Raw genomic sequence first — 25,565 nt, 5'->3', positions numbered from 1 at the left:
AGACTGCTGCCTCGCACAACAATTTCAAGATTACAACTAAAAGACAAAATGGACATCATCTATTCTAGAACCACAGGAAGGCTGGCTGAGTGGAAATTCTATAACTAGAAGGAAAGAGAAAAGCAAACTGAGACTCAGAGGAGCTGCAGAAGGCGCCTATACGGAGAGGGCTGGCAACTGAGTACACCGCTGGCTTCCTCAATCAGGAGGGAGACTAAAGCTTCTAACTGCTCTGAATTCCGGTTCCCGGTGAGACTCTGGGGACCCCAAGGGACTTCTATGCAAAAGAAATCCAAGGAGGACCACGCCAAGACACATCATAATTAAAATGGCAAGGGCAAAAGACAAAGAGGGAATCTTGAAAGCAACAAGAGAAAAACAGTTAGTTACCTACAAGGGAGTACCCATACGACTGTCAGCTGATTTCTCAACAGAAACTATGCAGGCCAGAAGGGGGTGGCAAGAAATATTCAAAGTGATGAACAGCAAGAATCTATAACCAAGATTACTCTAGCCAGCAAAGCTATCATTCAGAATGGAAGGTCAGATAAAGAGCTTCACAGACAAGAAAAAGCTAAAGGAGTTCATCACCACCAAACCAGGATTACATAAAATGCTGAAGGATATTCTTTAAGAGGAAGAAGAAAATGGTAAAGATAAAAATTATGAACAACAAATACATACCTACCAACAAGTGAATCTAAAAATCAAGTGAATAAAAAAATCTGAAGAACAGAATGGACTGGTGAATATAATAGAATCAGGGACATAGAAAGGCAGTGGACTGACAATTCTCAGGGGGAAATGGGTCTGAGGAGTCTGGGAAGAGATTGGACAAAAATCTTACACCTATGGATAAAGACAGTGGTGTGGGGGAGGGGTAAGGTCATGGGGTGAGGTGGGGTATCAGGTGGAGGGGAACTATTGAGGGGGGAAGGAGAGGAACACCTGTAATAATCTGAACAATAAAAATTTATTATATATTAAAAAAAAATTAAGGTGAATGTTTAACCTCCTCATCAGTCCCACCCATCATGGAGTTGTTAAGCATTCAGGAGTAGAAAACATTAAAAGAAAAAATAGCCGAAACCAGTTTGGCTCAGTGGATAGAGTGTCGACCTGCAAACTGAAAGGTCCCAGGTTTGATTCCGATCAAGGGCATGTATAATACCTTGTTTGCGGGCACAACTCAAGTGGGGGTGTGTGCAAGAGCAGCTGATTGATGATTCTCTCTCATTGATGTTTCTAACTCTCTATCCCTCTCTCTTCATCTCTGTAAAACAAAACAAAAAAAAAACAAAACAATAAAATATACTTTTTAAAAAGAAAAAAGAACCTTATATGCAGAAAACTAAACTTATTAAGTAGAAGAGGAATTAGATATTAAGTTAAGGGGAATTAAATAATTAAACAAAGCTAATTTTATTTGGGTCAACAAAAGGGAGCCTAAAAAGAAGGGAAATGGTAACATGGAGGAAAATGCATGGGCCTGGGAGTAAAGATAGCAGAGTTCTAGTCCCTGTTCCACCATTACCTAGACCAGTGCAGAACAGCTCTTCATCACTAGACCACGACAAAATACAGAAATTCCAGTGTAAGAATTTAAAAACTTTTACAGAAAGAGTAATTTTATGTCTGTTGAACCTAATAATTAAAAAGTTGGGCTTGAGCCCTAGCTGGTTTAACTCAATGAATAGAGCATCAGCCTATGGACTAAAGGGTCCCAGGTTCAATTTCAGTCAAGGGCATAATAACTCAGTTGCGGGCCCCTCTCCAGGAGGCAACCGATCAATGTGTTTCACATCAATGTTTCTCTCTGTGTCTTTCTCCCTCTCTTCCACTCTCTGAAAATCAATGGAAAAATATCAAATATCCTCAGGTGAGGATTAAAATAAATAGTTGGGTCTTGAAAGATTTATGGATGGGAAATTATCATATGAAAAAAGTGACCAATATTATTAATCATTAGGGAAATGCAAATGAAAACCACAATGCCACCCTGGCCAATGTGGCTCAGTTCAGAAGTGTTGTCCCATGCACCAAAAGGTCGCTGGTTGGCTCCCTGTGAGGGCACTCGGCCCAGCTGCAGGCTTGATTCCCATGGGGGGCATGCAGGAGGCAGCCAATTAATTTTCCTTTCTTATATCAATGTTTCTCTCTCTTTCTCCCCCCCCCCTTTCCCCCTCCCTCCCTCCTTCCCTCTCTCCGTAAAATCAATCAGAAAATATGTTAAGGGCGCCGCGCCCCACGCGGGGGCTCTGTGTTGAGGGTGACGGTGCCAAGGAATTGGGGTCAGGGGGTGACACTCTCTCTAGAACAAAAACCCCAGCAAGCAAGGTGGCTTCTGGCTTCCAGTTTGCAGGATGGAAAGGCCGCAGGGTTGAGGGGAGGGGAGGGCAGGGGAGGGCAGGAAAAGGGGCCCAAAACGGTTCTGTTCCCCATCCAGAGGCGGTTCTGGGCCTCCTCAGGAGACAGTGTCTACCTCGCGTCCAGAGGCCAGGAGAGGCCTGGGCAGCCGGGCCGAGGTGCAAGGCTCATCCATTCTGCATCTCCCTCTGCCTCCTCGGGCCTGGTTTCCATGAACGCGGAGGCTGGGGAGCCAGGGGGGAGCTGTGGAGGAGGGTGGATGGATGCCACGGGGATGCGAAGTGGGCAACAGGAACCAGAACTGATTAATAAAAACTCTTACATGCCCCTGACCGGTTTGGCTCAGAGGATAGAGCATCAGCCTGCGGACCGAAGGGTCCCAGGTTCGATTCCGGTCAAGGGCATGTGCCTTGGTTGGGGGCACATCCCCAGTGGGAGGTGTGCAGGAGGCAGCTGGTCGCTGTTTCTCTCTCATCAATGTTGCTAGCTCTCTATCCCTCTCCCTTCCTCTCTGTAAAAATAAATAAAATATATCTTTAAACAAAGAAAATATGTTAAGAAAAAACACAATTCAGTGTCATACCATAAGGCACCTATTAAAACAGCTACAAAAAATTAAAAGTACTAAACGGGCAACTGGAACTTTCATACATTGCTGATGGGAATGTAAAATGGTAATCATGACTTTGGAAAACTGTTTGGCTATTTCTTAGTTATGTACCTATTTGGCAATTTAATTATATAAGATCCAATAAGCCTATTCCTCTGTATTTATCCAAAGGGAAATAAAACTTACATTCAAACACTTATACACTAATGTTTTTTTTTAATAAATCTTTATTGTTCATATTATTACAATGTTCCTCATTTTTCCCCCCTCCATTGCTCCCCTCCATCAGGTTCCCACCCCACCCTCTGCCCTATCCCCACCCCCCATTGTCCTCATTCACAGGTGCACACTTTATGTTCGGTCTCTTCCCGCACCCCCCACTCCCCTTTTCCCCGAGAATCATCAGTTCACTCTTCCAAACCTCTGATTCTATTATATTCACCAGTTAATATTGTTCATTAGATGTTTTAATTCCCTTGGTTTTTATTTTATTTTATTTTTTAAAAATATATTTTATTGATTTTTTTACAGAGAGGAAGGGAGAGAGAGATCTAGAAATGTTGAGAAACATCAACCAGTTGCCTCTTGAACCCCCCCTACCGGGGATGATGTGCCCGCAACCAAGGTACATGCCCTTGACCGGAATCAAACCCGGGAACTTTGTCTGCAGATCGATGCTCTACCACTGAGCCAACTGATTTCGGCTAATTCCCTTGGTTTTTAGATTCACTTGTTGATAGTTACATATTTGTTGTTCATAATTTTTATCTTTATTTTTTTCCTCTTCATAGAGAACCCCCTTCAGCAATTCATATAATTCTGGTTTGGTGGTGATGAACTCCTTTAGCTTTTTTTTTATTGGTGAAGCTCTTTATGTGGCCTTCGATTCTGAGTGATAGCTTTGCTGGGTAGAGTATTTTTGGCTGTAGGTTCTTGTTATTCATTACTTTGAATAGTTCTTGCCATTCCTGTCTGGCCTGCATGGTTTCTGTTGAGAAATCAGCTGACAATCGTATGGGTGCTCCTTTATAGGTAACTATCTGCTTTTCTCTTGCTGCTTTTAATATTCTCTCTTTGTCTTTCGCTCTTGGAATTTTAATTATGATGGGTCTTGGTGTGGTCCTCTTTGGATTCTTTTTGTTTGGAGTTCTGTGCGCTTCCTAGACTTGTAAGTCTATTTCTTTCACCAGGTGGGAAAGTTTTCTGTCACTATTTCTTCCAGTATGTTTTTGGTATCTTGATCTCTCTTCCTCTGGGACCCCAATTCTGATGCTGGTTTGCTTGAAGTTGTCCCAGAGGTTTCTTACATTATCTTCAACTTTCTAGATTCTCTTGTCTTCTTGCTTCTGCGGAGGAGTGTCCTCTGGCTCTTTATGTTCCAAATCTTTGACTTGATTCTTGTGATCTTCCATCCTGTTTTTAGGACTCTGTATAATATTCTTTATTTCTAGTTGATCTTTTTTATTTCTAGTTGAACCCTTTTCATATCCTCATAGGTCTCGTTTATTTTATTGGCCTTTTCTAGGAAATTCTTGAAAAACCTTATAAGCGTGGTTTTGAACTCTATTTCCAGTCACTTTTTGTCCTCCATTTCTTTCGTTTGTGATCCGTTTTCTTGTCTCGGCATTTTCGCTGCTTCCCTGAGTTGGTAGGGTGGCTTTGTGTGCTAAGGTGTCCTATATGGTTCAGTGGGTCAGCCTCCCAGTTACCTGAGGTGGACATTCTTGGTGCCCCCTTTTGTGGACTGTGTGTACAGCCTTGTTGTAGTTAAGTCTTGATTGTTGTTGGTATCACTGGGAGGAACTGACCTCCAGGCCAATTGGCTGTGAGGATCAGCTGTGTCTATGCCAAGAGACAGCCTTATTTGACTAGACTTAGAAAATTTCAAAAGCCTCTGTGCTCAGCTTGGATGGGGTGGAGTTTCAGGGTGGAGCCTTCAGCCTTGGCTTCAGTCAACAGTGTGTCCTCTGCGCACCATGTGCACACCCCCAGGACTGCCTTTCGCCGCTCCCGAGTTTCCGCCTTACAGCCCAAACTCCCTCCGTATGAGCCTGGGTCCCCAGGGTCTGGCCTAAAACTGGGGTTCAGTGCAGTCGGAGCTGGGGCTCAGCACAGTCCGGAGCTTTTGTCTCCTTCCCACTAGGGCAATCTGGCAGCAGAGTCAACAGTCCATCCTCTGCGCGCAATGTGCGCGCCTCCAGGGGCTCTGCCTTTCACAGCTACCCTGAGTTTCTGCTTTATAGCCCAAACTCCCTCCGTATGAGCCTGGGTCCCCAGGATCTCGCCCAGAACTGGGGTTCAGTGCTGTCGGAACTGGGGTTCAGAACAGTCCAGAGCTTTTATCTCCTTCCCGCTAGGGAACGCCAGCCAGGCACTCAGCCTCCCTCTCCTCTCCTGCTCCTTCCTCACCGCACACACACTGTATCTCTGTACCTTAGGCTTTTACAGCTCCTCTGATTTTCCTTCTGGTTTTCTCTTTCCTTCTAGTTGTAGAATTTCCAGTTAACTTTCCTGTCATTCTGGATAATGTCCATTTTGTATTTTAGTTGTATTTTTTGAAATTGTTGTGTGAGACTGCAGTTATGCATTTACCTATGCCACCATCTTGGTTTCTCCTCTACACTAACGTTTTTAGCAGCTTTTTTTATAACCCTCTGAACTAGAAACAACACAATTAGTCAAGCATTTAATGAATGGATAAATTGTAGTATATCCATACAATGGTATACTACTCACCAATAAAAAGAAACTATTCTTAACACAACAACATGAATGAATTTCAGATATAGTATGCTAAGTGGAAGAAGCCAGACTCAAAAGGTTAAATATTGTGTTTACATTTATGTCACATTCTAGAAAAAAAAAAAAAACAATAAACAAAAAATTAGGCTACAGGTGGGGAAGGGGTTAACTACAAAGGGGCAGGAGTAATTTTTTGAGAATTCTGGAACTGTTGTATATCTTACAGTTACATAATTATATATGCTTATCAAAATTCATAACTATACACTAAAAAGGGAACTTTTTGGACATAAATTTTTTCTTAATTTTAAAATAGTGGGCTTATGTTTCCTATTTTTATTTTATGTTCAAGCAATTATTTTTTGTTTTTTATAAAAATTTTGGTCCATGAAGATTGAAAAATTTTTTAAGTCCTTTCTACAAATAAGTTTGAGAAGCACTGACCTAAGTCAGTTTTGTTTTTTTTCTGGGCCTTTAATGTCTCATTTGATAACTCAGAAATGGGTTGAAATGGTTTCTAAGACTATCATCCAGCTCAAACAAACAAAACAAAAAACACAAAATATATTTATATTCTACTAGTGGCCCGGGGCACAAATTCATGCACATTGAAAGGTAATTAATTAGAAGAAATATTTCAATATCACTATCCTATAATAGAAGTGTCAACCAAAGTCACAATTGACAAGACAGATGGAAACACACGCTTGTGATTGGCACCAGCAAGAGCTTTATATGTATCTTTTTTTTTAATATATTTTATTGAGTTTTTACAGAGAGGAAGAGAGAGGGATAGAGAGTTAGAAACATGGATGAGAGAGAGTCATCAATCAGCTGCCTCTTGCACACCCCCCCACCGGGGATGTGCCCGCAACAAAGGTACATGCCCTTGACCGGAATCGAACCCGGGACCTTCCAGTCCGCAGACCGACACTCTATCCACTGAGCCAAACCGGTTTCGGCTTTATATGTATCTTGCATGCACGAGTCATCGTAGCCTTTTACATAGAATAAACTTGCTTAATTAGACCTGCTTTCTGATGCAGCTAAACTTATTCCAGCCCAGTGAAGTATCCCAACTTCTCTTTCAGGTAATTGTCAGCAACACAGAAGTAAATATAAACACAAAGCAGATTATTATTATAGATCACTCAGGGAAAACAAAGGGTAAAATATTTAACTGCAGCAGTGTTGGATTATAGTCTACATAGTGAGAAAACCTGAAGTCATTTTCAAGGTCCACCATTTCTTATTTTTTTTCAGTCAGGTCAAGTTTCTAAGCTTTCTAAATCTCTGTTTTCCAGCTAACGAAAAGAAAATAGGATTCCACTGAGTCTCCTATCTACCTACTCCAGGACTTCTATGAGAATCAAATGAGATGAGGCAGGAAAACGTTTCACAGACACTTGGTTACAGTGTAAAATGTTTCCACCTGGCTATAAAGCAAGTCGTGTTCTTGGGCTCTAGAAAATCCAAGGAGGCTAGTCACAAGGGAGAGGAAGCCGGGTGTTGCTACATGATGTCATTACCTGGACAGACATTGGCATATTAGACTTTTATATATGTAAACTAGAGACCTAGTGCACAGATTTGTGCACACTGAAAGGAAACTAATTAGAAGGTGGCTGGCCCTAACCAGTTTGGCTCAGTAGATAGAGCATCGGCCTACAGACTCAAGGGTCCCAGGTTAGATACCTGTCAAGGGCATGTACCTTGGTTGCAGGTACATCCCCTCCCGGATTGGGGGTGTGCAGAAGGCAGCCAAATGATGTTTCTCTATCATCGATGATTCTAACTCTCCCTCTCCCTTCCTCTCTGTAAAAAAAAAATTAATTAAAAAAAAAAAAATATATATATATATATACACACACACACATATATATATGGGGTTTTTTTTGTTTTGTTTTGTTTTTGTTTTTTGTTTTGTTTTTTTTTAAAGAAGATGGCCTGCAGAGTGGGACTGGGTGAGATGGCCTGGAAACACCCTGGAGCCAACCTCCCGAAGTCCCTCCCTGGCTTCTGCAGAGTGAGCGGGATCCCTCCAGCAGGTGTTGTCCCTTGGCCTGGCCTGCAGGTATCAGGCTGAAACTGGTTCTCCAACAACCCCTGTGGGGTCCCAGAATGCAAGAGGGCATTCTGCAAAGTTGCTGTTGTACAGGATGTGAAATGCAAATGCAAATGTGCAGTAAACCAGATTCAAGGCCAACAGTGCTCTAGCACAGCGTTTTTCAACCGCTGTTCCGCGGCACACTAGTGTGCCGCAAGATGTTGCCTGGTGTGCCGTAGGTGCAGACAAGACAAGAATTTTATAATTTTTCACTATTTTGTTTACTTAATATTTCATAATAAAGTAATTATAAAATACTTTCTTTGTGTTTATTTGATTCCTATTCAAAAGAATTACTTTATATATAGTCAATATAGGCACAGAGTTAAATTTTTTAACATTTTCTAATGGTGGTGTGCCTCGTGATTTTTTTCATGAAACAAGTGTGCCTTTGCCCAAAAAAGGTTGAAAAACACTGCTCTAGCAACATAACGCACAGCTGAAGGTGGAACTGCACAGCCCCGCAAGGATTTGGGCTCCTTCCTCTCTAGTTTTGGGGTGCATCACCCGAGAACCATTGCTGCCGAGTCACGGCACTTCAGCAGCTCCTACACTGAGTGTTTGCCCCCTGGTGGTCAGTGGGCAACATAGCAACTGTTTGGGCAAACACTTAGCATATTAGCCTTTTACATATATATACATGGTTTCTGGCTTCCTGAGGATATTTATTTTAAGTATCGGGTCTAGTAATAATTAATGTCGTTTTTAAACATTTGTTTAAAATGTTGCTTGGCGTTGACTTGTATTGACATAACCTTCAAACACGTGGTATCTACAGAACGTGTGTAGATACCACGTGTGTTTGGTTTGGTTTTTGTTGCAAAACTAGGGCTAAGAAGATGGCGGATGAAGAGCATATTCGGCACTGCATGCTTTACGAGTTCCAATTAGGAAGAAAAGCAAGTGAGGCTGCAAAAAACATCTGTAGTGCTCTTGGTCAAGATGCAGTTAGCGCCAGAAAATGCCAGCGTTGGTTTGAGAAATTTCGCGAGGGAAATTTTTTGTTAGATGACAAGAGTGGTCGAGGCCGTGTGTCCAATTTTGATCAAGAAGCTCTTCAAGCTCTTTTGGTGCAAAATCCTCAAATTACCCAACAAGAGCTTGCGACAACTTTAAATTGTTCACAAAAAACAATTTCCAATCAATTGCATGCACTTGGCAAAGTCCAAAAGTTTGGAAAATGGGTTCCTCATGAGTTGACCGACAACAACCGTAATCAAAGAGTCAATTTGCAGTTCGCTCCTCTCTCGTCAAAACCGTTTGCCGTTTTTAGAGCAAATTGTTACCGGAGATGAAAAATGGGTGCTGTATGTTAATTTGAAAAGGCGGCCTCAATGGTTGGACAAAAATGAGGCTCCGCAGCCCACGCCAAAACCTGACTTGCATGGGAAAAAAGTGATGTTGTGTGTTTGGTAGAATTTTAAAGGAATTCTTCATTATGAACTTTTAACATCTAACCAAACCATTACAGGTGCAGTGTATAATGCCCAATTGGAAAGGTTAGCCCAAGCTTTAAGAAAAAAAGAACCCGCACTGATTACCGTATTTTTCAGACCATAAGACACACATTTTTTCCCCCAGAAGTGGGGGGAAAAAGTCCCTGCGTCTTATGGTCCAAATATAGCCTACACATATACTTTAAAAAAAAAGTTTTTTTACTTGCCCTGTGTGGTCTCTGTGTGCTTGCCCGGCTCTAAAATGGTTCTAAATACTGCTGTTTACTTTACAGGGTTGATTACATGTGTTTATGACTGTGATGTTGGGTTTTAATGCACATAAAATATTTTAGGACACTATTTGTTTCAGAATCTTTTTTTCTTCATTTCCCTTCTCTAAAAACTGGTGCGTCTTATGGTCCGGAGCGTCTTATGGTCCGAAAAATACGGTAATCGGAAGGGCGTAATTCTTCACCACGGTAATGCACGACCGCATACTGCAAGAATCACTGCTGAAAAACTGCGCCAGTTGGAATGGGAAGTTCTCCCTCAATCTGCATATTCTCTTGATATTGCCCCTTCCGATTACCATTTGTTTCGTTCTTTGCAAAACTTTCTTCTTGGAAAAAAATTTAATAATGAAGAATGCCTCAAAAATGCATTGACCGAATTTTTTGCATCAAAATCACAAGAATTTTACAACAGAGGGATTAAAATGCTTCCTGAGCGTTGGGCACAAGTAGAAAACAACGGCAACTATATTGTTGATTAAATTTTGTTGTATTGTTTAAATAAATTCGATTTAAAAAAGTATTAGAAAACGACATTAATTATTACTAGACCTAATATTTCCGTACTCCAGATGTGGAAATACCATCACACTATCCTGGTTTTTCTCCATCTTTATCTTTGCAGTCTGTGTCAGATATTAGTGTTCCTTCAGCTTTGCATTCTAGAGCCTAATATTTTCTCACACTACACTCTCCCCTGGCAAACTGCCATCCACTTTTAAAGTTTCAGTTGCCATCAATATGACTAACTCCTCAATCACTACTCCTTCCAGACCCAAATATTCATTTGCTTATTAAACAGCTCCAATTTGAAGTCCGACAGGCAGCAATTAACCTAACAGTGAATTTATCATCTTCTCCCCACCCAAATTTCCACTATCCCACACCTTCATAAGTGAAAGCATTATATACCTAGATGTCCAAAATAGAATTCTGAACTTCATTCTGACTCCTGACTCTTACCATATCTTTCAGAGTCCACTTCTCTACCACTAACTTATTTCAAGACACTAATTTGTCTTCCCTGCACTAATACAACAGTCTTCTGATCTCTATGCCTGTCTCTTCTCCACTATGGCAAGTAGCTCTTTCTAAAACATCCAAATCTGATTATGTTACACACCTAATTAGCCCTAACTAGTTTGGCTCAGTGGACAGAGCATCAGCTTGAGGACTGAAAAGTCCAGATTCGATTCCGGTCAAGGCTCAATGCCCAGCCCTGGTCAGGATGTGTGCAGAAGGCAAACAATCATGTATCTCTCTCACATCCATGTTTCTCTCTCTTGTCCTCCCTTCCACTCTAAAAAATCAATGGAAAAATATCCTCAAGTTAAAATCCAAAAAGAAAACAAAAATTTTTTTAAATGGAGCATTTAATCTCATTTAAAAAAAAAAAAAAACACCCTTAATGGATTATAAACTATTAAATGAAGGTCAGATATCAGATTTGTAAAATAAGGATTCCAATCCCTAGGGGTGGGGAAGAGGATATTATATTTTGTGTATACTTCATAAAGTAAATCTCCACATATGTATTTCTTAGTTTTAATAAAAATGTTGCAATTAAGAAAAAAATAAAAATTTAGTTGATTCCCACTATACTCAGAATTCAAGATTTCTTAACATGGGTTGCAAGGCCCCTCCTAATCTAGCACCCAATTAATCTATTCAGCTCCATTTATTGCATCTCCCACTAGCTAAGCTCTACTCATTTGGAATTATCAATTCCCTAAACCTATTGTCTCTGCTTTTCTGTTAATATGTTTTACTGATTTTTTACAGAGGAAGGGAGAGGGATAGAGAGTTAGAAACATCAATGAGAGAGAGTCATCGATCAGCTGCCTCCTGTACACCTCCTACTGAAGATGTGCCTGCAACCAAGGTAAATGCCCTTGACTAGAATCAAACCTGGGACCTTTCAGTCCGCAGGCCGACGCTCTATCCACTGAGCCAAACCAGTCAGGGCTCTGCTTTCTTGTTTCTGTATGTATATATGTCTATCCCTATCTCTTCCAGGCTTTTACTATGTTCCTCCTGCTAGGAATATCTCTCCTCTAGGTTTTATTTATTTTTTTAATTTTATTTATTAATTTGAGAGATTTGTTGTTCTACTTATTCATGTATTCATTGGTTGACTCCTGTATGTGCCCTAACCAAGGATCGAACCCCAAACCTTGGTGTACTGGGACAATGCTCTGACCAAGTAAGCTACCTGGCCCAGGGCTCTCCTCTAGGTTTTAGCTAAGAAGTTATTTCTTCTGGGAAGCCTTTCTTGACCTCCCGCTTTTGTGAATCTTACCATTTCCCCACCATATTACAACACTGATGTATGTATCTGTATTTCCGTTAATCTTTAAGATTTTTGAGGACATACACCCTGAACTGCTCATGGCATTATTCCCTGGATCTGAACAATGCCTGGCACACAGCAGTCTATCAATAAATACTTAAGTTGTTAGTAAGATTCTATTCACAACTCAAAAAAAAAAAAAGTTCATCCCAAAATTTCTGTTCAAACGTCATTATCACATTTTGAAATAGTTCTTAAAATTCCAGAGTTTTCTTTTGACTTCTAGAATACTTGCAACCACCTTTCCTGAAAGAGAACTTAAAACACATTTTAATACCCAAGAGAAATGTATTGTAGAAAAGACTATGAATAGAAATTAGCCACAAACCCAAATACCACACACAACAGCTCCTAATTTCTATAACAAATATGAATTCATTCAAAACTTTAGAGAAACATTAAACTAAGATCTCTTTTACAACTTAGGTTCTATACTTTAAGTGCATGTCTACTATGCACAAGTCTTTAGCATTCTAAAGTAACAAACTTGTCTTCTCAGAGTATTTTCTCTTCCCTCACATTTTGTCTACCTTCTAATTACCTATTAATTTTTACCTATTTTATAGTGTATTGCTTATCTCAAGAATTAATCTGATTGCCCTGGCGAGTGTGGCTTAGCTGGTTGGAGCATCATCCCATATGCCAAAAGGTCTCGGGTTCAATTCCTGGTCAGGGCTCCTACCCAGGTTGCCAGTTTGATCCCTGGTCAGGGCGCTTATGGGAGGCAACCAATCTCACATCAGTGTTTCTGTTTTTCTCTCTCTTCCCCTCCCTTCCTCCCTCCCTCTCATTTCCTCTCTCTCTAAAATCAATTTATATAATATGTTCTAGAAATTCGTGCAGGGACTCAACCCTCACAGCCCTGGCTTCGTCCAGAAGGTTGTTCACCTGTCTGGTCTAATTAGTATATTACACTTTTATTATTAAAAATATATAGCCTCAGGTGAAGGGGAAGGGGAAAATTATTCTGATTACATCCGTGTATTTTGTATATGTGTGGCCTAACTGCCCTCCCCTGCAGGCCTGGTCACCCCAACTGCTCTCCCCTTCAGGCCTGGGTCCCCCCTAACTGCCCTTCCCTACAGGCCTGGTCACCCCCAACTTCCCTCCTCTGCCAGCCTGGTCACCCCTAATTGCCCTCCCCTGCAGGCTTAATCACCCCCAACTGCCATCCCTTGCAGGCCTGGTCCCTCCCAACTACCCTCCCCAGCTGGCCTGATTGCCCACAACTGCCCTCCTTTGCTGGCCTGATCCCTCCCAACGGCCCTCCCCTACTGGCCATCCTGTGGTGGCCATCTTGTGTCCACATGGGGACAGGATCTTTGATCACATGGGGGCAGCCATCTTGTGTGTTAGAGTGATGGTCAATCTGCATATTAAGCTTTTATTAGATAGGATAGAGGCCTGGTGCACAGGTGAGGACTGGCTGGTTTGCCCTGAAGGGTGTCCTGGATCAGGGTTGGGGTTCTCTTGAGGCATGGGGGGGCCTGGGTGAGGGGCCTTTGGTGGTTGGCAGGCTGGCCACGCCCCCCAGCAACCCAAGAGGAGGCCCTGGTACCTGGGATTTATCTTCTATAATTGAAACTTTGTAGCCTTAAGCTGAGGCCATGGCAGGCCAGGGTGTGCAGAAAGCTTGGCTTCCTCCATTGTGAGGAAACCCAAGCCTCCTGCTCCCTCCCTGGCTGCAGCCATCTTGGTTGGATTAATTTGCATACTCACTCCTGATTGGCTGGTGGGTGTGGCTGGTGGGTTTAGCAGAGATAAAGGCATTTGCATGTTACTCTTTTATTAGATAGGATCCTTTTACCATAAATACTACAATTTAAATATAGATGTGATATATGTGGTCAGAACCCCAAATTTTATTAAGATACATGAAAAAAGACTAATGAAGTCAATCATGTTTCTAATAGTTCATCACTATTTATAAAAAATAAAAGTTTAAAAATCCCCAAAACTTAATAGAAATTTATAATACATTAAGAACCTAAGGTATTTTCCCTTTTGCAGTCTTACAGATACCATAGTCTACTGAAGGTCTCCAACTTGACTCAGAAATAGAAAAGCCTGTGACCAAGAAATAAGCCATGTAGATAAAGACAGAAACGGAATTAAAGCCTTTAAGTGAGTCACTGCATCTCACCACACTCTAGGTTTTGACTATATCTAACAAAAATGTTGCACTAGAAGAAATAATGAGGTTAAAACCATCTGAGTTCCTTAAGGGGTGGTAGGATAGCATAAAAACTAAAATTAAACAGGTAGCATATTAAACCATCTCTAAAAAACCTGAATAAAAGATTAATAATCTTCAATACCTTATTCTCTACAAAGATTTTTCTATATAAACATAATCAACAATATGTATTAACTTATGTACACAATAATTTCATCATTTTCTCAATAACAATGATCTGCTTAACCATTGGGAAACCCATTACCTCTTTAATCACAAACGTTTTTAAATATTAAGAAAAGTTATTCCACTCTTCATTCCAATTTAATTACAAATTTTACTTAACCTATTTTGACGTGATGTTTCATACCTACAGACTAATGCATCAAACATCTAGCTATAATTGCAAATCAAAAAAAATAAAACTAGTTTTAATTGTAAAACAGCAACTTGCATACAACCTGCAGTAGCTAAAACAATGTAAAATTTTATTTAACCAGATCTTGCACCTCAAACACTACCTACATTAACAGTGGAGCCCGTTCCGTTCTCTGCATCTAAGAAATTATCAGATAAAGGAGAGATCTAAAAAAAAACACCTAATATTCTGACCTCTTTCCAAAATGACAATTTAGAACGGGCAAAATCATACTAGGGCACAACGAAGTACACTTCTCTCAAATCACTCCACAGAGAACTTCATCATTTGCTCCGCCCTCTAATAACTCATGCAAAAAAAAGTTCAGCACCATCAGACAGAGAAACAAGCCACAGAGAATTCACAGAATGGCTTTAGGGCCTTTCCTCCGGGCGGTGAGAGGTTCTGCGTGCGGCCTTTGCCAGGGTCCAAGGGAAAATAGAAACCGAGAGTGTGGGGAATTACTGACATGCAGAAACTGATTTTTCTCTCAAAGAAGTTTCTGCCGCCATCCTTATTTTATCAGCAGGAGGCCCCGGCGCCATGGTCTCACTCAGCCTTGGTTTTATTATGGGGAGGTGGGGAACGTCACCCAGGATTCCTCCAGGCCTACCCTATTAAGTTGGGGGCGGGGGGTGGGGTCCCCTCATTCTCCTCTTAAAACCTCACACTGGAAGGTGCTCCTCCGCAGCCCTCCCTTTCGGGCGGCCTATCCCGCGGGATCGGTTAAGGCGCCGCCGTTAAGGACGGGAGGCCCCAGCCACTCCAGGGCCACCAGCCATGGCTCCGAGGGGCCCAGACAAGGGAAGGGCAGGCCGGGGAGAGGGAGAGAATGACCTGGCCGAGGGAGAAAGGAAGGAGAGAAGGGGATGATGCCCTGCACCCCAAGGATGCACAGAAAAGAGATGATGGTGGTGAAGAAGGAAGAGGGCGGTGGCCCGGGTGCGGCCCCCCACCTCTGCCCCCTCCCCCCCAGGTCCCTGGGCCGGCGGCGGGGGGCGGATGGGCTCGGCCCATCCTCCGGGTCTGGGCTGACAGGGGGTGGGGAGCCTCCCTCCACACCACAAGGAGACCGAGAACCGGGGTTTGGGGGTTTGCGTGGGGGGAGGGGGAGGCAGTCTGCCGCCTGAACCCGGAGACCCGCCGCCGCCGCCGCCGCCGCCGCCGCCTCCTCCTCAGGAGAGAGGAGGACGGGAGCTGCGGGGAAAGCAAGAAGGTGAGGGGGGGAAGCCCGGGGCGGACATGCCGCCCGCGCCAGACCCCACTCTTCCACCTTCCGGTAGCCGCGGCCTCTTACCGGTGATGGCGGTGAACTGCTGGATTAACCCCTTCAGCGCCGAGGACGCCGCGGAGCCCCCGTGGGCAGCCATCTTACCGCCGCCGCCGCTGCCGCGGAACAACAACACAGACACACACGGGCCGCCCTCCCCCACCGCGCCGCGCGGTTTGCGCAGGCGCAGAGGCCGCCGCCAGGCCCCGCCCCCAGGCCCCGCCCCCGCCGGCGTCGGCGCAGGCGCACTGCCCGGCGCGTCCACCAGTGGTCTCTGCTCCAGGTTGGCTGGTCCGTTGCTCGCGGCGGCCGGCCGCAGGCTTCTTTGCAGCCTCTGGTGCCTTTGCTCTCCAAGCTCCAAGGCCATTCTTCTCTAGACGCAGTATTGGTTTTCTGGTTTCCGAAGGAATTTTCGGGCTTGGCAGGTAGCAGGCTTTTCGCGTTTCAGTTTCACAAGCCTTATGGACAGACCCAACTGCCTATGACATTTTTTCCCCCTCCTTTTTTTGCAGCTCCGTTGCCTTCTGCTAAGTCCTCCTGTAGCTCCCATCAAAATACAAATGCTACATCATTGCACTGAAGGGACTTTTTCCGCAGTGCTTCCCAACCTCTAAACTAATTGCACAGCTGACCTCGTGCGGGGACCCATCCAATGGAAGTAAAATACCAGAACCCTTCCTGCCAATAAAGCACTTGGTGCGGAGTTAACACATGGTAGATTCTGATAAACTATTGTCCAGTCCACTTTCCTTCAGTAAATTTGTCAGTATGGCTCCCCTCCAGGTTCCAGTTAGTTTCCTCACCTACAAAGCGAAGAGGTGTCATTTATGTAAAAAAAAAAAAAAAAAAAAAAAAAAAAAAAAAAAAAAAAAAAGAAGAAGAAGAAGAAGAAGAAGAAGAAGAAGAAGAAGAAGAAGAAGAAAAAGGAAGGAAGGAAGGAAGAAGGAAGGAAGGAAGGAAGGAAGGAAGGAAGGAAGGAAGGAAGGAGTGTGTATGTATATACAGAAGATGAAAAAAAATGTATAGAAAGGGTACTTGCAAGGTGTCCTCAAAATGATAATGGTTACCCCTAGAGAGGAAGGCAATAGGCAGGTGGTGAAAGGGATTTTGAGGAGGTTCTTATCCTATTTATGTATGCATTTATTTTGTTAATCCTCACCCAAGGATATTTTTCCATTGATTTTTAGAAGGGGTAGGAGGGAGAGGAAGAGACAGAGAGAGAGAAACATACAAGTGAGAGAAACATATGGATTGGTTGCCTTCCTTCTGGGCTGGGCATTGAGCCTGAAACCAAGGTAAGTGCCACTTGACTGGAATTGAAACCGGGACCCTTCAGTCCACAGGCCAGCACCCTATCTGAGCCAAACCAGCTGGAGCTATCTTTTATTTTTAAACGAAGGCAATAGTAGTACATTACTTACATAATTTTAAATATTTTTAAAATCCTCATCAGGTATATGTGTTTATTGATTTTTTTAATATTTTTTTTATTTCAGAGAGGAAGGGAAAGAGATAGAAACACCAATGATGACAGAGAATCATTGATTGGCTGCCTCCTGCATGCCCCCTACTAGGGATCCAGCCAGCAACCCAGATTTCGGCCCTGACAGGGATTCGATCCATGACTTCCTGATTCATAGGTCAACACTCAACCACTGAGCCACACTGGCCAACTTTATTGATTTTTCTAGAGGGAGAGGAAGAGAAATAAAGAAAAAACACACATTGGTATGAAAGAGAAACATGCACCTCCCAACTGGGGATCAAACACACAATCTTTTGATGTACGGACGATGCTACAACCAACTGAGCCACCTGGCCAGACCTTAGTATTTTTAAAAACAGTTATAGGGGTACACTCAAATCTGATGATCTCCCTCCTTGAGAATAAAGTTAAAGAGACTCAGTGTAAGTTCTAGCTTCCCACCTCCCAACCACACCTACATATCTTGCATCTAAATATGAAATGGTCCAAGAAAAGATGGGATGAGTCATTTGGATAATTGACCTTATCCTAAGAGTCTATAAATGTGCCATTGGGGTGAACCAAGAGATAACAAAGTCAAGGTAAATACAAGGTTATGTCGTTTCAGGAAGATATGACTGGTGTATAAGAAAGCAGATTCCTACCCTAGCAGTTTCACTCAGTGGATAGAGGGTCGGCCTGCAGACTGAAGGGTTCTGGGTTCAGTTCCGGTCAAGGGCACATGTCCCCGTTGTGGGCTTGGTCTCCGGTAGGGGGGCATGCAGGAGGCAGCTGATCAATGATGCATTCTCATCATTGATGTTTCTGTCTCTTCCCCTCTGAAAACAAAAGTTCAAAAAATAAAGCAGATTCCTAATTGTGAGCATTGCCAGTTAAATGGCAAAGATTGATCCTGGCACCGCCTTTCAGGTTGCTGCAGTTCCCTATGTGGGTTTAGGAATCCCAGGGACCAGTCATGGATTTGGGAAGCTGTTTGGTTAACATTGGCACATGGGTGCAAAAAGAGGGGGAAACCAGAGCAAGAAACAATGTGATCTCTTCCTTCCTAAGGCCTTAATCCAAAAGGCTGAGTCAGGATAGCCAAACATGCAAAATCAGGCTCCAAATAAAATGGTATAATACCGTTGACTACAATAACTAGACGCAATTATCACTGAACCTCCATTAAGTGGAAAGGCTAATAATGAGATCTGGATGTTTATTTCCAAGTCTTAAAATTCAAAAAAATACAGATTTTTATTTATTTTTACCCAGGAATTTAATATTTTTTATAATTTTTATTGTTGAAAATATTACATATGTCCCGTTTTTCCCCCCATTGACCTCCTCCAGTCCACACACACACACACCCCATCCTCTGCCCCAACCCCAGGCCTTCGCCACCCTATTGTCTGTGCTCATGGGTTAGGCATATATGCATACAAGGTCTTCAATTTATTTATTCCTACCCACCCACCCTTCTCCGCCTTCCCTAGGGAATTCTGCACTCTGTTCCATGCTTCTATGTCTCTGGATCCACTCCGGTCATCAGTTTATTTTGTTACTTAGATTCCACATATGAGTGCCATCATGTAATATTTCTCTTTCTCTTACTGGCTTATTTCACTTAGCATGATACTCTCCAGGTCCCTCCATGCTATCTCAAAGGGTAAGAGATTTTTTCTTTTTCTTTTTTTAAATATATTTTATTGATTTTTTACAGAGAGGAAGGGAGAGAGATAGAGAGTTAGAAACATCGATGAGAGATAGACATCGATCAGCTACCTCTTGCACACCCCCTACTGGGGATATGCCCGCAACCAAGGTACATGCCCTTGACCAGAATCGAACCCGGGACCTTTCAGTCCCCAAGCCAACACTCTATCCATTGAGCCAAACCGGTCTTGGCGAGATTTTTTCTTTTTAACTGCATAGTATTTCATGGTAGAAATGTACCAGGGCTTTTTAAAAATATATATATTTTAATGATTTTTTACAGAGAGGAAGGGAGAGGGATAGAGAGCTAGAAACATCAATGAGAGAGAAACATCGACCAGCTGCCTCCTGCACAGCCCCAGGAGTAGACCATGTTTCCCCTTTTCCCCCCACATCCTCACCAGCACTTATCATTTGTTGATTTGTTGAGGTAGCCATTCTGACAGGTATGAGGTGTACCTCATTGTCGTTTTAATTTGCATCTCTCTGATGATCAGTAACTTTGAGCATTTTTTCATGTCTCTTGGCCATCTTTGTGTTCTCTTTGGAGAACTGCCTATTTAGGTCCTTTGCCCATTTTTTAATTGGATTGTTTTACTTCATTCTGTTAAATTGTATGAGTTCCTAATATAATTTGGACATTAACCCTTTATCAGATCTATCATTGGCAAATATGTCCTCCAATGTAGTGGGCTCTCTTGTATTTTTGTTGATGGTTGCTTTTGTTGTGCAGAAGCTTTTTATTTTGATGGAGTCCCATTTGTTTATTTTCTCCTTCATTTCCTTTGCCTTAGGGATGTATCTGTAAAAATATTGCTATAGAGATGCCTGAGATTTTGCTGTCTATCGTTTCTCCTAAGACTTTTATGGTTTCACAACTTACATTTAAGTCTTTTATACATTTTCAGTTTATTCTTAGTATAGTGTAAGTTGGTGATCTAGTTTCAGTTTTTTGCATGTATCTGTCTAATTTTCCCAACACCATTTATTGAAGAGACTCTCTTGACTCCATTGTATGCTCTTGCCCCCTTTGCCAAATATTAATTGAGCATAATGGCTTGGGTCAATTTCTGTGTTCTATGTTCTGTTCCATTGATCTATTAATATATGCCTGTTCTTGTGCCAGTGCCAGATTGTTTTGATTACAGTGGCTTTGTACTATAACTTGAAATCTGGTATTGTGATTCCTCCAACTTTATTTTTCTTTCTCAAGATTGCTGCAGCTATTCAGGGTCCTTTTTTATTTCATATAAAATTTTGGAGTATTTCTTCTATCTCTAAGAAACATCTCATTGGTATTTTAATAGGGATTACACTGAATCTGTAGATTGCTTTGGGTAGAATGGACATTTTAATGTTGATGTTGATGCTACCAATTTATGAACATGGTATATTCTTCCACTTGTTTATATCCTCCTCTATCTCTTATTTTAAATGTCCGATAGTTTTCCTAGTATAGGTCTTTTGCCTCCTTGTTTAAGTTTATTCCTAAGTATCTTAATTTTTTATTGCAATGGTAAATGGGATTATTTATTTAGTTTCTCTTTCTGAGAATTCATTATTGGAGTATAAAAAAGCCATTGATTTTGGGGTACTAACTTTGTATCCTGCTACATTGCCAAATTCATTTTTCAAATCTAGTAGTATTTTGGTGGAGTCTTTACGGTTTTCTGTGTGCAATATCATTTGGATGCCTTTTATTTCCTCTTCAGGGCTAGGCATCCCAGGACTGTGTTGAATAAGTCGTGAAACCAGACATCCCTGCCTTGTTCCGTTCTTAGGGGACATGCTTTGAGCTTTTGCCCATTGAGTGTGATGTTCGCTGTAAATTTGTCATATGTGGCCTTTAACACGTTAAGTTATGCTCCCTCTATTCCCCCTTTGCTGAGTTTTTATCAAAAATGGGTGTTGGATTTTGTCGAATGCTTTTTCTGCATCAATTGATATAATCATGTGATTTTTGTCTTTCAATTTGTTTATGTGATGTATAATGTTTATTGATCTGCAAATATTGTACCAGTCTTACATCCCTGGAATAATTCTCACTTGGTCATGGTGTATGATTTTTTTAAAATATCTTGTTGGATACAATTTGCTAATATTTTGTTAAGGTTTTTAGCATTTATGTTCATTAGGGATATTGGCCTGGAATTCTCTCTCTTTGTGGTCTTTATCTGGTTTTGGAATTAGGAAAATGCTGGCTTCATAAAAAAGAGTTTGGAAGTGTTCCCTCCTCTTGGATCTTTTGAAATAGTTTGAGGAGTATAGGTGTTAGTTCTTCTTTGACTATTTGGGAAAACTCCTCTGTGAAGCCATCTGGTCTTGGGCTTTTATTTGCTGGGAATTTTTTTTAAATTATTGCTTCTATTTCATCAGTTGTTATTGGCCTATTCAGGTTTTCTGATTCCTCCTGATTCAGTTTTGGGAGATTGTATTTTTCTAGGAATTTGTCCGTTTCATCCACATGTCCAGCTTATTGGCATATAGTCGTTCATAGTATTTTCTTACAATCCTCTGTATTTTTGTGATGTCAGTGGTTATTTTTCCATTTTCATTTCTGATTTTATTTATTTGAGTCCTCTCTCTTTTGTTTCTTGATGAGTTTGGCTAATAGTTTATCAATTTTGTTTATCTTTTCAAAGAACCAGCTCTTGGTTTCATTGATTTTTTTTTATTGTTTTTTCAATCTTTATGTTATTTCACTCTAAGTTTTATTTTTTCCTTCTACTTTCTCTGGGCTTTTCTTGTTCTCTTTCTAGTTCTTTAAGTTGTAGGGTTCCTTTATTGTTGCTTTTTCTTGTTTTTTTGAGGTATGCCTGCAATGGTATGAACTTCCCTCTCAGGACTGCTTTTGCTGTGTTCCAGAGATTTTGAGTTGCTGTGTGTTCATTTTCATTTGTTTCCAGGAATTTTTTTTATTTATTTCTTGATCTCATTGGTAACCCATTCATTGTTAATAACATGTTATTTAGCCACCATGTGTTTGAATGTTTTTGGGTGTTTTTACTGTAGTTGATTTCTAATTCATTCCACTGTGATTTGAGAAGATGCTTGAGATGATTTCAATCTTCTTAAACTTGTAGAGACATGTTTTGTGTCCTAAAAAAGTAATTTATCTTTGAACGATCCATGTGCACTTGAGAAGAATGTATATTCTGCTGAGTGAAATGTTCTATTGGGTAGGCAACTAAGTAATTGCGGATTTTAAAAAGAAAATCAAAGACAATTTTTTTTATGGAACTAAATAACTTTATTCTGTAATGTATTGCCCATTTTGATCAATGACCTTTTGCCATCTTTCAGGCAGCATCATAATCCCACGTTCAAAAAACTTCTGGTTTTTATTAGCAAAAAACTGAATCAGGTACGATTTGACATCATCATCATTACTGAAATTTTTACCATTCAAGGAGTTTTGTAAAGATCGAAACAAAAAGTAATCAGATGGTGCAAGGTCAGGACTATATGGTGGATGTGGCAAAACATCCCAACCAAGCTCCATTAATTTTTGCCGAGTGACCAAAGATGTGTGTGGCCTTGCATTGTCATGATGGAATACAACACCTTTTCGATTTGTCAATTCGGGCCACTTTTCTTCAACTGCATTGTTTAATTTTGTTAGTTGTTCAATGTAGACATCAGAATTGATCGTTTGGTTGGGTGGTAAGAGTTCAAAGTAGACAATTCCTTTGTAATCCCACCAAACTGATAACAAAACCTTCTTTTGATGAATATCAGCTTTTGATGTTGTTTGAGTTGGTTCACCTGGCCTGCTCCACGATCTTTTCTGCTTGATATTGTTGTAAACAACCCATTTTTCATCGCCAGTTATCAGTCGTTTTTAAAATGGATCATTTTCATTACGTTTCTTTAGCAAATGGCAGCTGCTAATGCGTTGCGTTAACTGTGATTCTTTCAGTTCGTGAGGAACCCATGTATCGAGTTTTTGAACATAGCCAAGTTGTTTTAAGTGATTTTCAATGCATGTATGTGATACATGAAGCTTCTCTGCAATCTCACGTGTTGTACTGTGACAGTCCGAATTGATTATTGCTTTGATTAGGGCGTCATCAACTTCAACTGGACGACCAGAGCGTTTTTCATCTTTGAGTGAAAAATCACCAGAACGAAATTTGGCAAACCAATTTTGACACTGCCGTTCTTTTAAGGCTTCGTCACCATAAACAGCACATAACTTTTTATGAGCTTGCGATGCGTTTTTCCCTTTGCGGAAATAAAAAAGCAAAATATGACGAAAATGTTCCTTTTGATTTTCCATTTTTCAACGAACCCCAAACGAAAACTACAAAACAGATCAAAAAACTTTTTTTACTGATTAACAGCTGAATAGCCAACTATCAAATAACAAAATGTGTTTTACATTTGTACTACGTCTGCAAACCTAAAAATTCAACTGAAGCCATATATGTGTGAAACCCGCAATTACTTAGCTGCCGACCCAATATAAATGTCAATTAAATCTATCTGATCCAGTGTGTCCTTTAAAGTCACTGTTTTCTTATTAAGTTTTTGTCTGGAAGATCTATCCAGTGAAGTCAGAGGGGTGTTAAAGTCCCCTACTGTATTGTTGTCGAGCTCTTCATTAAAATCCTCTAGAAGTTTTTTTTATATATTGGGTCGGCAGCTAAGTAATTGCGGGTTTCACACATATATGGCTTCAGTTGAATTTTTAGGTTTGCAGACGTAGTACAAATGTAAAACACATTTTGTTATTTGATAGTTGGCTATTCAGCTGTTAATCAGTAAAAAAAGTTTTTTGATCTGTTTTGTAGTTTTCGTTTGGGGTTCGTTGAAAAATGGAAAATCAAAAGGAACATTTTCGTCATATTTTGCTTTTTTATTTCCGCAAAGGGAAAAACGCATCGCAAGCTCATAAAAAGTTATGTGCTGTTTATGGTGACGAAGCCTTAAAAGAACGGCAGTGTCAAAATTGGTTTGCCAAATTTCGTTCTGGTGATTTTTCACTCAAAGATGAAAAACGCTCTGGTCGTCCAGTTGAAGTTGATGACGCCCTAATCAAAGCAATAATCAATTCGGACTGTCACAGTACAACACGTGAGATTGCAGAGAAGCTTCATGTATCACATACATGCATTGAAAATCACTTAAAACAACTTGGCTATGTTCAAAAACTCGATACATGGGTTCCTCACGAACTGAAAGAATCACAGTTAACGCAACGCATTAGCAGCTGCCATTTGCTAAAGAAACGTAATGAAAATGATCCATTTTAAAAACGACTGATAACTGGCGATGAAAAATGGGTTGTTTACAACAATATCAAGCAGAAAAGATCGTGGAGCAGGCCAGGTGAACCAACTCAAACAACATCAAAAGCTGATATTCATCAAAAGAAGGTTTTGTTATCAGTTTGGTGGGATTACAAAGGAATTGTCTACTTTGAACTCTTACCACCCAACCAAACGATCAATTCTGATGTCTACATTGAACAACTAACAAAATTAAACAATGCAGTTGAAGAAAAGTGGCCCGAATTGACAAATCGAAAAGGTGTTGTATTCCATCATGACAATGCAAGGCCACACACATCTTTGGTCACTCGGCAAAAATTAATGGAGCTTGGTTGGGATGTTTTGCCACATCCACCATATAGTCCTGACCTTGCACCATCTGATTACTTTTTGTTTCGATCTTTACAAAACTCCTTGAATGGTAAAAATTTCAGTAATGATGATGATGTCAAATCGTACCTGATTCAGTTTTTTGCTAATAAAAACCAGAAGTTTTTTGAACGTGGGATTATGATGCTGCCTGAAAGATGGCAAAAGGTCATTGATCAAAATGGGCAATACATTACAGAATAAAGTTATTTAGTTCCATAAAAAAAATTGTCTTTGATTTTCTTTTTAAATCCGCAATTACTTAGTTGCCTACCCAATATTTAGGTGCTCCTATATTTGGTACATATATGTTTACCAGGGTTATATATATTGTTGGATCAATCCCTTTCGTATTATGTATATGATATTTGTTGTCTCTTGTGATGGCCTTCATTTTGAAGTCTATTTTGTCAGATATGAGTATTGCTACTCCAGCTTTTTTTTCTTTTCCATTTGCATGAAAAATTTTTTTCCATCCCTTTACTCTCATTATCCTGTGTGTGTCTTTTGTTCTGAGGTGGGTCTCTTGTAGACAGCATATGGTTGGGTCATGTTTTTGTATCGATTCAGCTACTCTATGCCTTTTGATTGGAGCACTTAATCCATTTTCACTTACTAGTAGGGTTATTATTGATAGGTACTTATGTATTGCCATTTTAATTCTGTATGCCTAGATTTCTCTGCTTCTTCTTTTCATTACAGCAGTCCTTTTAGCATTTTTTGTAATACTGACTTGATGGTGATATACTCCTTTAGCCTTTTTTTGTCTGGGAAGCTATTTTACTGTCTATTTTGAATGATAGCCTTCTTGGAAATAGTAACCTTTGTTTAAGATTCTTGCTTTCCATTGCCTTGAGTACTTCCTGCCATTCCCTTCTGGCCTTTAAGTTTCTGATGAGAAATCAGGTATGGGAGCTCCTTTGTCAGTAACAATTTGCTTTTCTCTTGCTGCCTTTAAGATTCTCTCTTTGTCTTT

General features: G+C 40.9%; 1 protein-coding gene across 2 annotated transcripts in view; it reads right to left on the bottom strand.

The window, feature by feature from the left end:
- UBXN7 (UBX domain protein 7) overlaps positions 1-15,943 on the bottom strand; it is a 61,859-nt gene extending 45,916 nt beyond the window's left edge. For both annotated transcript variants that reach the window (XM_036447912.2, XM_036447913.2), the window contains exon 1: positions 15,794-15,943. In XM_036447912.2, coding sequence (XP_036303805.1) covers positions 15,794-15,866 — 73 coding nt within the window. In that variant the 5' untranslated portion in view covers positions 15,867-15,943. The remainder of the gene's footprint in view (positions 1-15,793) is intronic.
- Between the last annotated feature and the right edge of the window lie 9,622 nt (positions 15,944-25,565).

The sequence above is a fragment of the Pipistrellus kuhlii genome, unplaced genomic scaffold (assembly GCF_014108245.1).
Source record: "Pipistrellus kuhlii isolate mPipKuh1 unplaced genomic scaffold, mPipKuh1.p scaffold_m20_p_2, whole genome shotgun sequence".
Classification (NCBI taxonomy): Eukaryota; Metazoa; Chordata; class Mammalia; order Chiroptera; family Vespertilionidae; genus Pipistrellus; species Pipistrellus kuhlii.
The sequence above is the reverse complement of the archived record's forward strand: the minus strand, read 5'-3'. Positions and strand labels throughout refer to the sequence as shown.